The 14,896-nt window shown below is 35.8% G+C and overlaps 4 protein-coding genes across 5 annotated transcripts; 3 read left to right on the top strand and 1 right to left on the bottom strand.

Annotated features, from left to right (window-relative positions):
• The first annotated feature begins 2,859 nt into the window (after window positions 1–2,859).
• Window positions 2,860–4,039, top strand: LOC137726683 (glutathione transferase GST 23). The gene is made up of 2 exons (XM_068465623.2): window positions 2,860–3,221; window positions 3,394–4,039. The coding sequence occupies exons 1-2, from the start codon at window positions 2,910–2,912 to the stop codon at window positions 3,751–3,753; spliced, it is 672 nt and encodes a 223-aa protein (XP_068321724.2). The 5' UTR covers window positions 2,860–2,909; the 3' UTR covers window positions 3,754–4,039.
• Window positions 4,040–4,858: 819 nt separating this feature from the next.
• On the top strand, window positions 4,859–7,469 carry LOC137721468 (glutathione transferase GST 23-like). The gene is made up of 2 exons (XM_068460567.2): window positions 4,859–5,206; window positions 6,920–7,469. The coding sequence occupies exons 1-2, from the start codon at window positions 4,892–4,894 to the stop codon at window positions 7,274–7,276; spliced, it is 672 nt and encodes a 223-aa protein (XP_068316668.2). The 5' UTR covers window positions 4,859–4,891; the 3' UTR covers window positions 7,277–7,469.
• A 1,547-nt stretch (window positions 7,470–9,016) lies between these two features.
• LOC137725454 (putative glutathione S-transferase) lies at window positions 9,017–9,980 on the top strand. Its single transcript, XM_068464142.2, has 2 exons — window positions 9,017–9,370; window positions 9,451–9,980. Exons 1-2 carry the CDS (start codon window positions 9,062–9,064, stop codon window positions 9,808–9,810), a joined length of 669 nt encoding a protein of 222 aa, XP_068320243.2. The 5' UTR covers window positions 9,017–9,061; the 3' UTR covers window positions 9,811–9,980.
• LOC137725456 (glutaredoxin-C5, chloroplastic) lies at window positions 9,903–13,060 on the bottom strand. Of its 2 annotated transcripts, XM_088694321.1 has the most exons (6): window positions 12,759–13,060; window positions 12,592–12,725; window positions 12,387–12,460; window positions 11,873–11,947; window positions 10,887–10,913; window positions 9,903–10,171 (listed from the first exon to the last, which is right to left on the bottom strand). In XM_088694321.1, exons 1-6 carry the CDS (start codon window positions 12,879–12,881, stop codon window positions 10,095–10,097), a joined length of 510 nt encoding a protein of 169 aa, XP_088550447.1. In that variant the 5' UTR covers window positions 12,882–13,060; the 3' UTR covers window positions 9,903–10,094. The 2 variants fall into 2 exon arrangements, with proteins under 2 accessions (XP_088550447.1, XP_068320244.1); XM_068464143.2 differs by having other exon boundaries at window positions 12,592–13,055.
• Window positions 13,061–14,896: the final 1,836 nt, after the last annotated feature.

Genomic DNA, 14,896 nt, shown 5'->3' with positions numbered 1-14,896 from the left:
AATGGCGGATCCAGGATTTTAACATAGGGTGGTCCCAATATAAAAGCTCCAAAAAAAAAAAAAAAAAAGATGAAAATATCATTGAACAAATAAATGGCAAACTACAACTTTTCATTCATAATCTTTGTGCTAAACAAGCTAGAAATACTAAATTTTCATTCCTCGTGTAGAGTAGTTGTTCTTTACATTACAGAGATAATGAAAAGAACTATTATTATGCTCATGAGTAGTTGTTCTTTACATTACAGAGATACTAAAAAGAACTATTGTTATGCTTAGATTTCTCGAAAGTAAGAAGGAAATTAAAATCAAATCTCATTATTGAATTGAGAAGTAGCTACAAACAACAACAAAAAATATGCACAAAAAAGGATTTTTTTTTTTTTTTGGGAATTGTTATTAGCACTCTAAAAATCACATTCTACACTCCAAACTTTCTATATTATGAAAGAAAAATACACTTGTGAGGAGTGTAGAATGAGATTTTTTGAGTGCCAATAACACTTCCCTTTTTTTATCAAAAAAATAAAATAAAAACTATTATGTACGTTTGTAATCGATCACATTCCTTCAATAAGAAAAGAAAATGTTTTTGTAACGAGAAGAAACTTGCTACTAATAGTAAGAAAAACTTTCAGACTATTTTTCTAAAAGCTTGATGCAAGTTTCTCCTTACCATTGGTAGCAAGTTTCTTCTGATAACAAAAACACTTTCTTTTCTTATTGCTGGAATGAAATTGATTACAAACATACATAGACATCTCTTTTAGACATTTTACAAGACAACATAAAACATAGGTGTTCAAAAGTCTTTACTTTCACACACATTTAGACTTTTACCCCCAAACTCTATTCTTTTACACAGTATCACGTGAAGGTTTTTTAAAATTTTTTTAATGACTTGATTTTGGTAAAGTTAATTTAATTGAAAGAATCTGACTATTCTATAAAAGATGGTGATAGTAGGATGTTCTTTTTTTTTTTTTTTTAACGGTGCGTGTAAATATGTGATGAGCAAAAAGATAAAACAAAGAGGTGGTTTATTATTTTAAAAAAGTTATACTTATATTAAAAATTTGGTTTATTATTTTAATTTATGGGCTAGGTGGGGCAGCCTCATTAGCCACCAATTGCAAAAGAAGTCAAAAGGTCTTACATCTGAAGCACCACACCTCTTGATATTATCTTACTTTTGTTAGCATAGAAGCCATGTCCTATTTCATGAATTTCTTATTAATGAGTGCGCCAGGTAGAGCAGCCTCATTGGAGATTGATTACAAACAGAGACAAAAGGTTGCTCTGCATTGTCTTCTTCGTTGGAACGAGGCTCCTTCGTCATGGCTGCTGTTCTTCTTCACCACTACCTAGACTTGGGTGGTCCTTGAAGATCCTCACAACTATTTATCTGAGCTTTCGGGTGGTTCCGGGACCACCCCGGTCCCTTAATAGATCCGTCCCTGCCCACAACTAGTTCTCCAATTCTACAAAAATGTATTATATATTGTTTTTACACTCATAATTGAAGCAAAGGATAAAATGAAAAGAAAACTAATGAAAATGGCTTGAAAACTTTGAGTTTTAACGATAAGGACCAAATAAAGGGTCGAATGAATAGTACCATGATTGATATTTTAGTATAAAAATATGATTTTTCGTTAAAATAAACATTACCTGATGTTTTTCGTTAAAGTTATCTACAATGAATTATGAAAGTGTGCGACTTGTGCTATTGACCGGGCCTTGCAGATAGATTTCCTTATCTATCTACCACATTTGAACCGGCAACAAAAAAAAAAATTTGTCTTTGATCGAACCACCTGCAGGAGAGAGGCCAGTGAGCTGTGGATACATATATGATTTCTTGTGTGACATCATCGCTAACGTACATGCACCCCATTTATGTTTCCAGTGAGTTATTTATAATGACCCTTGACTAAGTAACCTAAGAATATATATATATATATATATATATATATATATATATATATATATATTAGTATATTGATATTTTTACATTAAGGATCCTTGACTAAGTAACCTAATATATATATATATATATATATATATTAATATATCGATATTTTTACATTAAGGATCCTTGACTAAGTAACCTAATATATATATAATATATCGATATTTTTATATTAAGGATCCTTGACTAAGTAACCTAATATATATATATATATATATATATATATATATATTAATATATCGATATTTTTACATTAAGGATGGCCCTTGACTAAGTAACCTAAGAATATATATATATATATATATATATTTTTTTTTTTTTTTTTTTTTTAATTAGTACATCAATATTTTTACACTAAGGGGAGGGGGAGTTCGATAAAGCCACACAATGGGCAGCCTAATTTGGTATCGAATTTGCCAATCACAAGATTCAAACCTAAGACCTTTCACTTCCAGGTAAAAAGAAATATTACTAAATCGTAATACTGAGTAACAATAACTTAAGAATATTATATTATATTTTATGGTGCGACTTCAATTCTATGTAGCATTAATTTCAGCTATTCATTTTCCGTACTACTAAGAACTATACACCAGTGAAAAGTAATTTTACATGAAAGAAGCCAATTCCCCTCCAAAATCCTAAACCCATGTACTTGAGGCACAAGCAGCCAAATTGATTGTTGGGTACAAATAAACTTAAAAACCCTGCATACCAATCAGGGAATCACAACACAAAAATAACAAAAATGGCAGAAGTGAAATCACTCGCGTCCACATGCACCTTCCAATAATATTTTATGTGAAAGAAGCCAATTCCTCCCTAAATTCCCAAAGCCATGTACTTGAAGCACAAGCAGCCGATCTAATTGAGGGGTATAAATAGATCTAGAAACCCAGCATAACAAATCAGGAACCACAACACAAAAACTACAAAAATGGCAGGAGTGAAACTACTAGGAGCCTGGGCTAGTCCATATGTTTATAGGGTTATATGGGCACTAAAGCTCAAGGGTGTGGAGTATGAGTATGTAGAGGAGGATGTATTATTCAACAAGAGTGATGAACTTCTAAAGTACAACCCAGTGCACAAGAAGGTACCTGTTCTTGTTCATGATGGGAAACCAATTGCTGAGTCCATTATCATTCTTGAGTACATTGAAGAGGTATGGCCACACAACCCCTTGCTTCCGAAAGACCCACACCAAAGAGCCGAGGCTCGGTTTTGGGCTAAGTTCGGAGAGGACAAGGTAATCGCTCTCGACATTAGTTTAGCATGTTATGGTATCCATGTGATTGAGCATGAGTTATTCTTATTTAAATAGGTTATTGAGATTAATGGTATACTAACGTTACGTATTAGACTGTCTGGCTACGTAACATTTTAAACACAAACTGACCCAAATGTTTTGTCCAACATAGAACGGAGCTTTTCTTGGGTTATTTTTTGCTACTGGCGAAGAACAAGTGAAAGCAATAAAAGAAGCGCAGGAAAATCTTAAAATCTTGGAGGAGCATGGCCTGGGAAACAAGAAGTTCTTCAGCGGCAACGAGATTGGGTTGGCTGATTTAGCATTTGGTTGGATAGCTTTGTGGCTGGAAGTCTTGGAGGAAGCAGCCGGTGTTAAAGTATTTGAAGGAGATAGCTTTCCTCGCTTGCATGCATGGATTCAAAGTTTCAAGGAATCCCCAACAATCAAAGAAAACCTACCTGAGCGCAATGCATTGTTGAACTATTTCAAGGGCCGAAGGGCAACAGTTGTTGCTTCAGCACAATCATGAACAATATATTCTAGCTAATAAGTAGCTAGTGCTAGCTGGTGTCACTTCTTTGTTACTGTCATGTTGTATTAGTTGGACTGTCCAATTTCCAGAAAATAAAAACTTGCACTTAAATTTACATGTACACTTCCATGGCCTACTGGAGTTATAGGTCTCCATATTCCTACTCTCTTTTTTCTCGTGCTAGGGAGAGACGTCTGGTCATATAAAAAAAATTAATTCCAAAGAAGAGATCTGAGGAATATTGTTAACTACTTATGAATAATGAAGTGTACTTTTCTCTTTATCTCTAATTGACTTTGAAAAGTCAATTAAAGTGCAAATTGCACACATTTTGACTCCTAAGATAAACATATGCGTTGTTACTTTGATTAAAATCTTATGTACTAGTGACAATAACATATGATTTTGCTACTTTCGGTCATGGATAACATATAATTTTACTACTTCCAATCGTCCACGATTATTGGCTATTTTAATGCATTATAAAACCCCCACAACGATTGATAAACAGATATCACATATCAAATTATGAAGCAATTGATTGACCATAACACACTTCTTTGAAATGTACAATATGCATGGTTTTCTTTATTTCTAGGTGGCAGTATTATAGAGCTTTTATTAACATCATGTAGGTGAGATAATATATGAATGCGGTCAGCGTTAGAAAACAAACGGGTAATAGCCTCCCCAAAAAATATCATATATCATCTTTAATTATTGGTAATAGAACCCATTAATAAAAACTTAATTTGCATGTTCACTGTTCTTGAATTCTTGTTGTGACATCATCGCTGACGTACAGATGCACCTTTGAATTGTATGTGTTGTTGACCATTTAACAATCACCCAAATATGATATATATTTTGGGTAATGACATCCACACTTTTCTTTACTTTTTTTTTTTTACGTTGTACATACCTTTTTAATTTCTATAATTTGAACTTCTTTAATTCAAGATTCAAAAGGTCAAAATTTGAAAAAAGTTATGTGGAAGATAAAAATTAGTGTATAGATAACACCACCCTGTATTTTACGTGGGAAATGTCAAATATTCCCCTTGATTACTTCAAGCACAAATAGTTAATCCAATTACAAAAAATAAGGTATCACTAGTACCACAGCATAACAAAAATGGAAGAAGTGAAATTGCTGGGAGTCTGGTCTAGTCCATTTGTTTACAGGGTTAGATGGGCTCTAACACTCAAGGGTGTGGACTATGAGTATGTTGAAGAAGAGGATGTGTTATTTAACAAGAGTGAGGAACTTCTAAAGTACAACCCAGTGCACAAGAAGGTTTCTGTTCTTGTTCATAATGGGAAACCGATTGCAGAATCAGTTGTCATTCTTGAGTACATTGAAGAGGCATGGCAACACAAGCCCTTGCTTCCGAAAGACCCTCACCAAAGAGCCGAAGCTCGGTTTTGGGTGAAGTTTGGAGAGGATAAGGTAATTGTTCTCGACAGTCTAAGACATATGATGTTATCAGAATGATTGAATACTTACGAATATTTATTCGGATATATGACTGTTATATTGACATTGTATTGAACTACAAACTGACTTTGTCATACTGTTCGGCCATAAAAATCTTTGATGTAAACGCAAAAACTAACCCTGATATATTTTGTCACAGAACCTAGCTTTTCTTGGTTTCTTTTTAACAACTGGGGAAGAACAAGTGAAAGCTATAAAGGAAGCGCAGGAAAGTCTTTAAATCTTGGAAGAGCATGGCCTGAGAAATTAGAAGTCTTTTGGCGGCGAAGAGATTGGATTGGCTGATTTAGCATTTGGGTGGATATCTTGGTGGCTGGAAGTACTGGAGGAAGTAGCTGGGGTTAAAGTGTTGGAAGCTGAAAGCTTTCCTCGGTTGCATGCATGGATACAAGTTTGAAGGAGTTCCCAGCAATCAAACAAAACCTTCCCGAGCGCAGCACAATGTTAACGTATTACAAGGACCGAAGAGCAACACTCATTGCTTAAGCAGAATCATAAACAATTATACATACACACACACACACACACACATATATCTTCATGGACTTATGGATGTGTTTATTGAAGCTCTCAGTAATTGTTTCACTTGTGATCATTATATTTCTGGGGAGGAGGAAGAGAGATAAAGAATCTGACACAAACTACAGATTTTTTTTTTTTTTTTTTTTGCTAAATAGAGAAAAACTTAGGTGAGATTAGTCGGCAATGGTCGTGTGTAAGACACTTACCCTCCTCCAAAGAACCACGTGCCCCATCCCTCCACCATTTTTATTGATAATAAATGAAAGTAAACCATAAAGATACAAGCCGGAGGACTATGCCAAGTCTAGCAAAGACAAAATGAACAATGAAAACGATAATAAGGACAAAACAAAGTGTCACGAACATGGACAGAGGCTACAATATTTGGAACCCTAGACCACAAGTAATAAGCATAACTATTTGTCCCAAATGAAACTAAATCATCTACAACCTGATTTCATTCTATATAAATATGTGTACACATAAATTGCATTTGATGAAGTTGCCGGAGACAATTCTTCCAATCTACCATGCATTTGGAAAATTTTATGCAAGCAATTCCTCCACTCCCACTCTCATCAATTGCTAAGGCACCAATTGAGGAGAACGCGAGAAGTCAACAACCAAAGAAAAATTAACTTCTAACCAAATAAAATTTCAATCCTGAACTGAAGCTAATTCAATAGCTTTAATTATCGCTATTACCTCTGCCACCACAGAGATAGGAATCTTCAAGTTAGAACAAAAAATTCCAAGGAATTAGCCTTTAAAATCCTGAAACACACTGCCATAACCAACTCGACGAGGCCTACATGTAACACCAAACCTCTTAAACACACATCAGCCCTGAACATAACTAGACCCTATTCTATTTGAATAATGAATCTGTCCAACAATAAGCTTAAAGTATAAGAAACATTAATTCTAAGTCATTCATGTGGAGTTTGGTTTCTCAAGTACCATACTCACAAAATAGAAACAAAGTTGTCATCTATAAATCTCATAATTGTGAACTCTTATTCAAGGCCAACCCGTGGTGAAAACGTTCTCATAATTGTGAACTCTTATCCTACCTCCCTGACTCTACCCCCGTTTGACATAATATGATGTCTTCACTGACTAGTTTTCTTTTGTGTAATTCAGAAGCAAAACTTTTTTAGATTCTACAAAGCTGTTGGCGAAGAGCTAGCAAGAGCAGTAAAAGATGCCCAAGAACATCTGAGAATCCTAGAAGAGCACCTTGGTGAGAAGAAGTTTTTTGACGGAAATGAGATCGGAATGACAGACTTGTCTTTTCGATGGATGGCATTCTGGCTTGAGGTCATGGAAGAAACGGCTGGTGTAAAAGTGCTGGACGTCGATAGCTTCCCACGCTTGCACGCAAGGATTACAAATTTCAAGGAAGTTTCTGGGATCAAAGGAAATCATCCTGATCCAAGTCAACTGTTAGCCTATTTTGAACGCCTAAGGGAGAAGTTTACGAAGCCAGCTAATTCTTGATATCCAAGTCTTAATATACATGAACCAAACACGAATAAAGGTTAAAAAGTAAGGAGTCATATCAGATACAAAAAAAATTCAATAGCTTGTGCATTCCATACGTCAATAGTTTCAAGCACATCTAGTGTAATCTTCAAAAACCCTTCATTAACTGTCGAATCATAAAGGTATTATGAAAATGAATTTGCATTCACAGTATAATTTCTCTGATCAATGAAACTTGTCGAGGTAGAAATTGTGCTTCTTTTTCTTTCGAATAATCAGACTGCGAGGAGATCAGGCTCTGCAAGTGAATGCATGCTGGGTTGTGGAGCCTAGCTTTGTGTATTTTTAGCACTCGCTTCTGAGAGTAAAGTTTCGGGTTCACCTGTTCGGTATAACTTCACAGTGTCTGCATATCAGAAGTAAGAGCAACATTAGACATTAAAATAGTTTCCCTATGATTTAACTTTGTTCTTTTTAAGATTTTCCTTTGTCACGGAAGATAAACAATTGTTGACTCAAAAATAGAAGAGTTCGAGCATCTCTAACAATACTCGCTAAATTTTTGTTATTGTGGCTAGTCAAATGACCCAAATGTTAATTTGGGTAGCCACCACTTCCACTTAATATTAGCTATTTTAGTAAGTTAAAATATGTTTTTCCCTAAACTAATTAACAAGCCGAGCCCTTTTTCTTCTCTTCAAGCCTACAAACAATGCAATTTATAGTTTTCAATGTTTAGCAAAAATTTAACTTTCTCACTTCTCCTAGCTAAAGTAGGTAGGTTGTTGGAGCTTGGTCTTTCTTCAAGCCTGTTGGAGCTTGGGTTTTCTTCATGTTTGTTAAAGTAGGTAGGTTGTTGGAGATGCTCCCTACGTATTTGCCTATGTTTTTGAAGTTTCTTGTCACATTGATCTTTTATTTTTTGGACGATACTTGGGTACTCGCTAGGGAGTACCCAAGTTACTGACTTCATAATGTGGCCAAATGAGAATAGCCCACCTGTCTTCTCTAAAACTGCCCCAAAGATTGGTTATCTTTGTAATCAAATATCACAATTTTATAGCATTGACTCAAGATATCTCCAAACTGTTAAAGAACCCCAAGAAGTGTCGTTTCTATTCCAGCAATTGGTCAGTAACAAAATAAAGTGTAAAAGAGAGTTCGATGAGTTTTCTTTAGTCTTTAGCTTTTTTAGTAGCCTTGGAGGATGAGATTCAGTGTCTGAAAAGAGAAAATGAAGGGAATATAACCTTGAGATTGAGTTTGGAGACGAGAATGGAAAAAAGGATTTAGCAATTTAACAAGAAGTTGATTATTTCTTCTTGGCCTTCTGACCAAATGAGCTGACTTTTCAAAGCAATTTGTGTGTTCCCCAAGACCACCAACGTTTCTCTGCCACGTATAGCTCCGAGAGCACGAATTTCTGAAATTGGATCCACTAGTGTCCGGAGCATAAGGATTTAAAAATCTGGATTTTTGATTTGTGTAGAAAAAAAATTAGAGTTGTTAGAATTAAGTTATATATATATATATATATATATATATATATATATATATATATATATATATATATATATATATCTATCTTAGATAGATACATGAACCGACAAGACTTAAGACTAAGTGTAGGTTTATATGAAATATTACTCAAGGTCAAATAAGACGGTATTATAATTCGTAATCTCCATGTGACCTCCTTTACAGACAGCTTGGAGCCCACGCAAGTTTGAACTGCATCCAACCAGCAATATATAGCATCCACCAGACCAGAGTAAGAAGACAACCACAAGCAAGAAGAATATGGAGGAAGTGAAGGTAATAGGGTTCTGGACAAGTCCATATGTTTACAGGGTTACATGGGCTCTGAATCTCAAGGGTATCAAATATGAGTATCTGGAAGAGGACATTTTTAACAAGACTGATTTGCTTCTTCGCCATAACCCGGTGCATAAGAAGGTTCCGGTGTTTGTCCATGGAGGAAAAAGTATTGCAGAGTCCATGGTTATACTCGAGTACATCGACGAGACATGGCCGCAGAACCCTCTGCTGCCAAATGACCCTCACGCAAGGGCCGTGGCTCGGTTTTGGACCAAGTTTGGAGACGACAAGGTAATCCTACCTCCCTGACTCTACCCCCGTTTGACATAATACAATGTCTTCACTGACTAGTTTTCTTTTGTGTAATTCAGAAGCAAAGCTTTATTAGATTCTACAAAGCTGTTGGCGAAGATCTAGCAAGAGCAGTAAAAGATGCCCAAGAACATCTGAGAATCCTAGAAGAGCATGGCCTTGGTGAGAAGAAGTTTTTTGACGGAAATGAGATCGGAATGACAGACTTATCTTTTGGATGGATAGCATTCTGGATTGAGGTCATGGAAGAAACGGCTGGTGTAAAAGTGCTGGACGTCGATAGCTTCCCACGCTTGCACGCATGGATTAAAAGTTTCAGGGAAGTTCCTGGGATCAAAGGAAATCATCCTGATCCAAGTCAACTGTTGGCCTATTTTAAAGGCCTAAGGGAGAAGTTTACGAAGCCAGCAAATTCTTGATATCCAAGTCTCTTAATATATATACATGAACCAAACACGAATAAAGGTTCAAGAGTAAGGAGTCATATCAGATATATAAAAAATGCAACAGCTTGTGTAATCTTCAAAAACCCTTCATTAACTGTCGAATCATAAAGGTATTATGAAAATGAATTTGCATTCACAGTGTACTTTCTCTGATCAATGAAATTTGTCGAGGTAGAAATTGAGCGTCTTTTTCTTTCGAATAATCAGACTGCGAGGAGATCAGGCTCTGTAAGTGAATGCACGCTGGGCTGTCGAGCTTAGCTTTGTGTATTTTTAGCACTCGCTTCTGAGAGTAAAGTTTCGAGTTCACCTGTTCGGTATAACTTCACAGTGTCTGCATATCAGATGTAAGAGCAACATTAGACATTAAAATAGTTTCCCTTTGTTTTAACTTTGTTCTCTTTAAGATTTTCCTTTGTCACGGAAGATTTTATAACTATCCAGCACGGCCAACACAAAGATATACAACTGTTGACCCAAAAAGAGACGAGTTTGGGCATCTCAACAATACTAGCTAAATTTTTGATATTGTAGCTAGCCAAATGACCCACATGTTAATATGGCTAGCCACCACGTTCCAACAATACTAGCTATTTTAGCTTAAAGTTAAAATATTTATTTTCCTAAACTTAACAACCCAAGCCCTTTTTCTTCTCTTGAAGCCCACGAACAATGTAATTGTATAGTTTTGAATGTTTAGCAAAAATCTAACTCTCTCTCTCTCTCTCTCTCTCTCTCTCTCTCTCCCCCTCCTCCTAGCTAAATCTAGCTAGTTATTTAGCTAGCCTGTCGGAGCTTTGGTTTTTCTGCATTTTTTGTCAAAGTAGCCAGAAAGTCTCATTTAACTAGGCTGTTGGAGATGGTCACTACACATTTGCCTGTGCTTTTCTTAACTTTCTTGTCACATTGGTCTTCTATGTTTTTTAAGAGTATAATCAATTGCCCACTCGTGAAAAATACACAAAAAAAAAAAAAAAAAAAAAAAAGCAAAACTGTTTTGTTAAAAACCAGTGCCATAAAAGACGACCATTCATGTAAGAATATGATACCTGTACAACCACCAATGTGTTTCCCACCTGCATGGAAAGGAACAGAAGTATGAGCTTCTATTACTAATTTATTATTAAACAAACATTAAGATCAATAGTAGAAATTGCAATATGAAAAACTTATAATGTGTTCAAACCCATTAGTCGGTAATATCTTTCTTCAGATAGTGCCTATTACTGAATGAAGCTACTGTTGAGAAATCGTACTGAGGATGGGATTACTATGAAGTCAAAATCTAACAAAATGATAATTTCTTTTCTAATTAAACCTTACCGTATTTCACTGAGTGACCATTAACAGGGGGCTAGAGACAGATAATATCACAATTTTCTAGCATTGACACAAGAGACTGTTAAAGGACCCAAGAAGTTTCATTTCTATTCCGGCAATTGCTCAGTAACAAAATAAAGAGTGAAAAGAGAGTTCGAGGAGGTTTCTTTAGTCTTTACTTTTGTTTGTAACCTTGGAGGATGAGATTCAGTGTTTGAAAGGAGAAAAAATGAAGGGAATATAACCTTGAGAGTGAGTATGGAGAAAAGAATGTAAAAAAGGAAGATTGCGTGTTTGAGACGAGAATAGAAAAAAGGAAACAGCAATTCACCTTTTGGATAACATTCAACGCCGAACTACATATAGATAACATCCACAAGACTACTACTCTAGTTTTGTTGGAGGAGATAAACAATTTGTTGCTCAAAGATTACATTCTTCATCAACAATGGGTGATACCGTTGCACTTATCAACAACTGTGTATAATAAGTATTAAGGACAACTGAAATTGTACAAAATTGCAATAAACATCGCGTTGAGATACTTTCTAGAATAAATATTCTTTCTAAGCTATGTGGAGCTGCAGCATAAGTAGCCTAACATACCGGTCCACCCTTGGATCCATCAAATGAATCCAAGGATGGGAGCTCAGGTTGTAAATTGAACATGTTCGAGATTTTTTAGATTAACTAAGAATTACAAAGAGTTACTTACCAATAAAAACATTTGGGACGGTATGTTGTCCTGTAAGCCGCTCCAATACCTTTTGTAGCTGTGGCCCTTGGGGACCTGAACAAGAGAAATAGCTTTCAAATTCAGCGACGGATTCAAACATGATTCTTCAACATTAAAACAAAGCCAAACAGATGCGTAACCTATTAAATTCAGGGAACAAAAACCTTTGAACTTTGTGTATAAAAGCAAACTTATTTTCTTGATTCTAGAAACATTATTTCGACCATTAGGATATCCCCAGAAACGTGAGGACATTCCTACAACCTTTCCGTTCGAAAGGCGAATGGAGCTCACACGTTGATCTTGAATACTATTCAATATTCACACCTTCTACAGATGTTCTGCTAACCTACCATCATATTTTCTATTCCAACTATTCTACCACATTGTGAAACACAGAAAACTAAAACTAAAGCTCAATTAACATTCACATTAAATCTAAGGACTGAACTGCAAACTCAAGCATTGCCACGTAATGGTAAAAAATGCGTACCCAGTTCATCCAATTCAATCACGATCGGCTCCACGCCAAGCCTTTTGAACAACGTTTTCACCTCAGACGAGTATCTTCATACACAATTTCCCAAAAACCGAATTCAAAATTTCTCGAAAAGAAACCAAATTTACACCAAGATCAACACCCAAATTGCAAATTTACGAAATTTAAAAGCACAGGAGATTTGAAAAGATGCACTCACGAACACCAAGTTTTGGAATAGACGGCAACTGGGTTCTCATCCACCGTCTTCTTAACGCTCTCTTCGAGCCGAGACCCGAAGGAGGAGGAAGCCATGGCCTGAACCGACATGGGTCTCCATCGTCTCGAGCTGCCATGGACGCTGGAAAGGCTGGTGCTCGAGCTGCCTCCCGGACTGTTATTATTGCTGAAGGGAAGAGAGCAAATGGATGACTTGTTTGCAGAAGAAAGAATGCGAGCTGAATTTAGAGAAACGGATGCGAAATTGGTGAGATTGTATGAGACTGCCATTGCTGTTGCTGCTGTCTCTCTCTCTCTCTCTCTCTCTCTCTCTCTCTCTCTCTCTCTCTGTGGCTTCAGCTTTCTTGGGAGCTTTTTGCTTGGCTTTTCGGCCTATCTACCGGTCACTTTACCTGCTTCCTCCGCCTTTTTTGTTGACAAATGAGAATGCGAAGGTAAAAAGCTGTACAACAGGTGAAGGAGAAATATTGTCAGGCTTGGGTCTCCTATAATTGCTTATGATGTAACTTTAAATTATTTTTATGGTATCGAAAAATGATGGTCCATGTTTGTGTTAAGTTTAATAGTTACACATGCTATACGTTGTTTAATTCATATTTTTTACGTGTTTGGTTTGAAAATTTCTTATATACGAGAGAACGTGTGAAAATATGAAATAAATGATTCTCACATCGATGAAAGAAAAACTTTGTAAGAATTTAGAAGAAATTAAATTACTTTTTGCATTGTCAATCCTTAATTTTATGATAAAATCTTAAATTTCTTCATTGTGTTCTCTTACTCTTTTGGATTTTTGACAGTTGGATTCATTTTCCTTGTCATTCAGTGGCTGATTAAAAAGTGAAAACAGGAACTGGGCTTTTGCTGCCATTGATTTGAGGCTTTTGGCAGTTGGACTGAGGAGAACGAAAGCCACATATGAAAAGCATTAACCAGCAAGAAGATATGGACTTATGGACCTTTAGGTTTTTGTATAAGGGCCATCTTAGGGAGCGTGTATGTTTCTTTGGGCCGAGGTACCCTTCTTTTTTTTTTTTATCTTTCTCAATTTTGATAAAGATTTAACTCCCTCCTTCTACCAAAAATAAACACTAATAATTTTGGGTAATAATCCGGCTATTGAACAAACGTTTGTTCTTAGAAAAAATAATGTACTATAAAGTATAAACATTCCGTTAATATCTTGCCAACAATACATCCAGACATTTTGCAGATACATTTTCAATAACATTTATGCATGTTCATTTTTTAATCAATATCAGCCGTCTTACATAAAGATTTATTTTCTAAGAAAGAATAAAAACAAGTGTTAGATAAGTTATACATTTTTATATTTGTGTATTTCAAGCAATAGATATAACCATTTTGCTTGTACAACTACGATCAGCCTTGTATGTTATTGTAGGCTTTGTCCTTCTAGATTAGTGGATTCTTGGAGGTCATCAAGTACATCCCCATGTGTGTATACTGTATAGGATTCATCACATAACCGGTGACGACCTTCTCTATATCCGACTAATGTAAGTATAGGATTATGTGACCAGTGACGACATAGTCTGTCTCCTCTGTATCCCGGTCATGTGAGTATAGCACTTATCACGTGACTGAGACATCCAAATCTTCCTCCTCGTCAATAAATCCCCAAATAGATGATGACGAACTATGATATCAGCTCCTTCATATTTGTAAAAAGTGTATGATCTGCTTTCATAACAAAATGTGCCTATTTTCCAATTTTTCCTTATTAAATTGCATCTTAATCAGATATCCATGCATATCTTAGTAAAGCCAAGAACCCCATCAATTTTCTGTCTCGCTGCTATTTAATTCCAAACCAAAGCATGATAAATAATGATACAACAAATGTATGAATTGTGTCTCTGTGTTCGGCAAGGCTTGCTGCATGGTCAGAGACTCATTGCTGGCTGGTTTCAGGCTTAGGGTTGCAGAGGACTTGCACTCGTCTCTTCACTGCATGTGCAATCAGTGACTCAGTGTGCGTGCATGGTCCATATGGGAATGGCACAACCTCAATCATGGAAAATGGCAGTTTATGTCCCACATTTCAAATATAGCCAAAACTCCACTTGAAAATACCTAACTACCCTCAAAACCTAATGGTAAATGTCAGTTTTAATTTTGAAAGATTTGAGGGTTTTGCTAACTATACCCTCAAAATGATAAATGTCAGTTTTTATCACTTGTAGCCAAAATTTGTTTGTCCCTAAATTCATACATGTCAATTTTTATAAACTATTTTAAATATAGCCAAAACTCATCTTGAA

Source organism: Pyrus communis, chromosome 5, assembly GCF_041283825.1.
Source record: "Pyrus communis isolate YQ-2024b chromosome 5, ASM4128382v1, whole genome shotgun sequence".
Lineage (NCBI taxonomy): Eukaryota > Viridiplantae > Streptophyta > Magnoliopsida > Rosales > Rosaceae > Pyrus > Pyrus communis.
The sequence above is the reverse complement of the archived record's forward strand: the minus strand, read 5'-3'. Positions and strand labels throughout refer to the sequence as shown.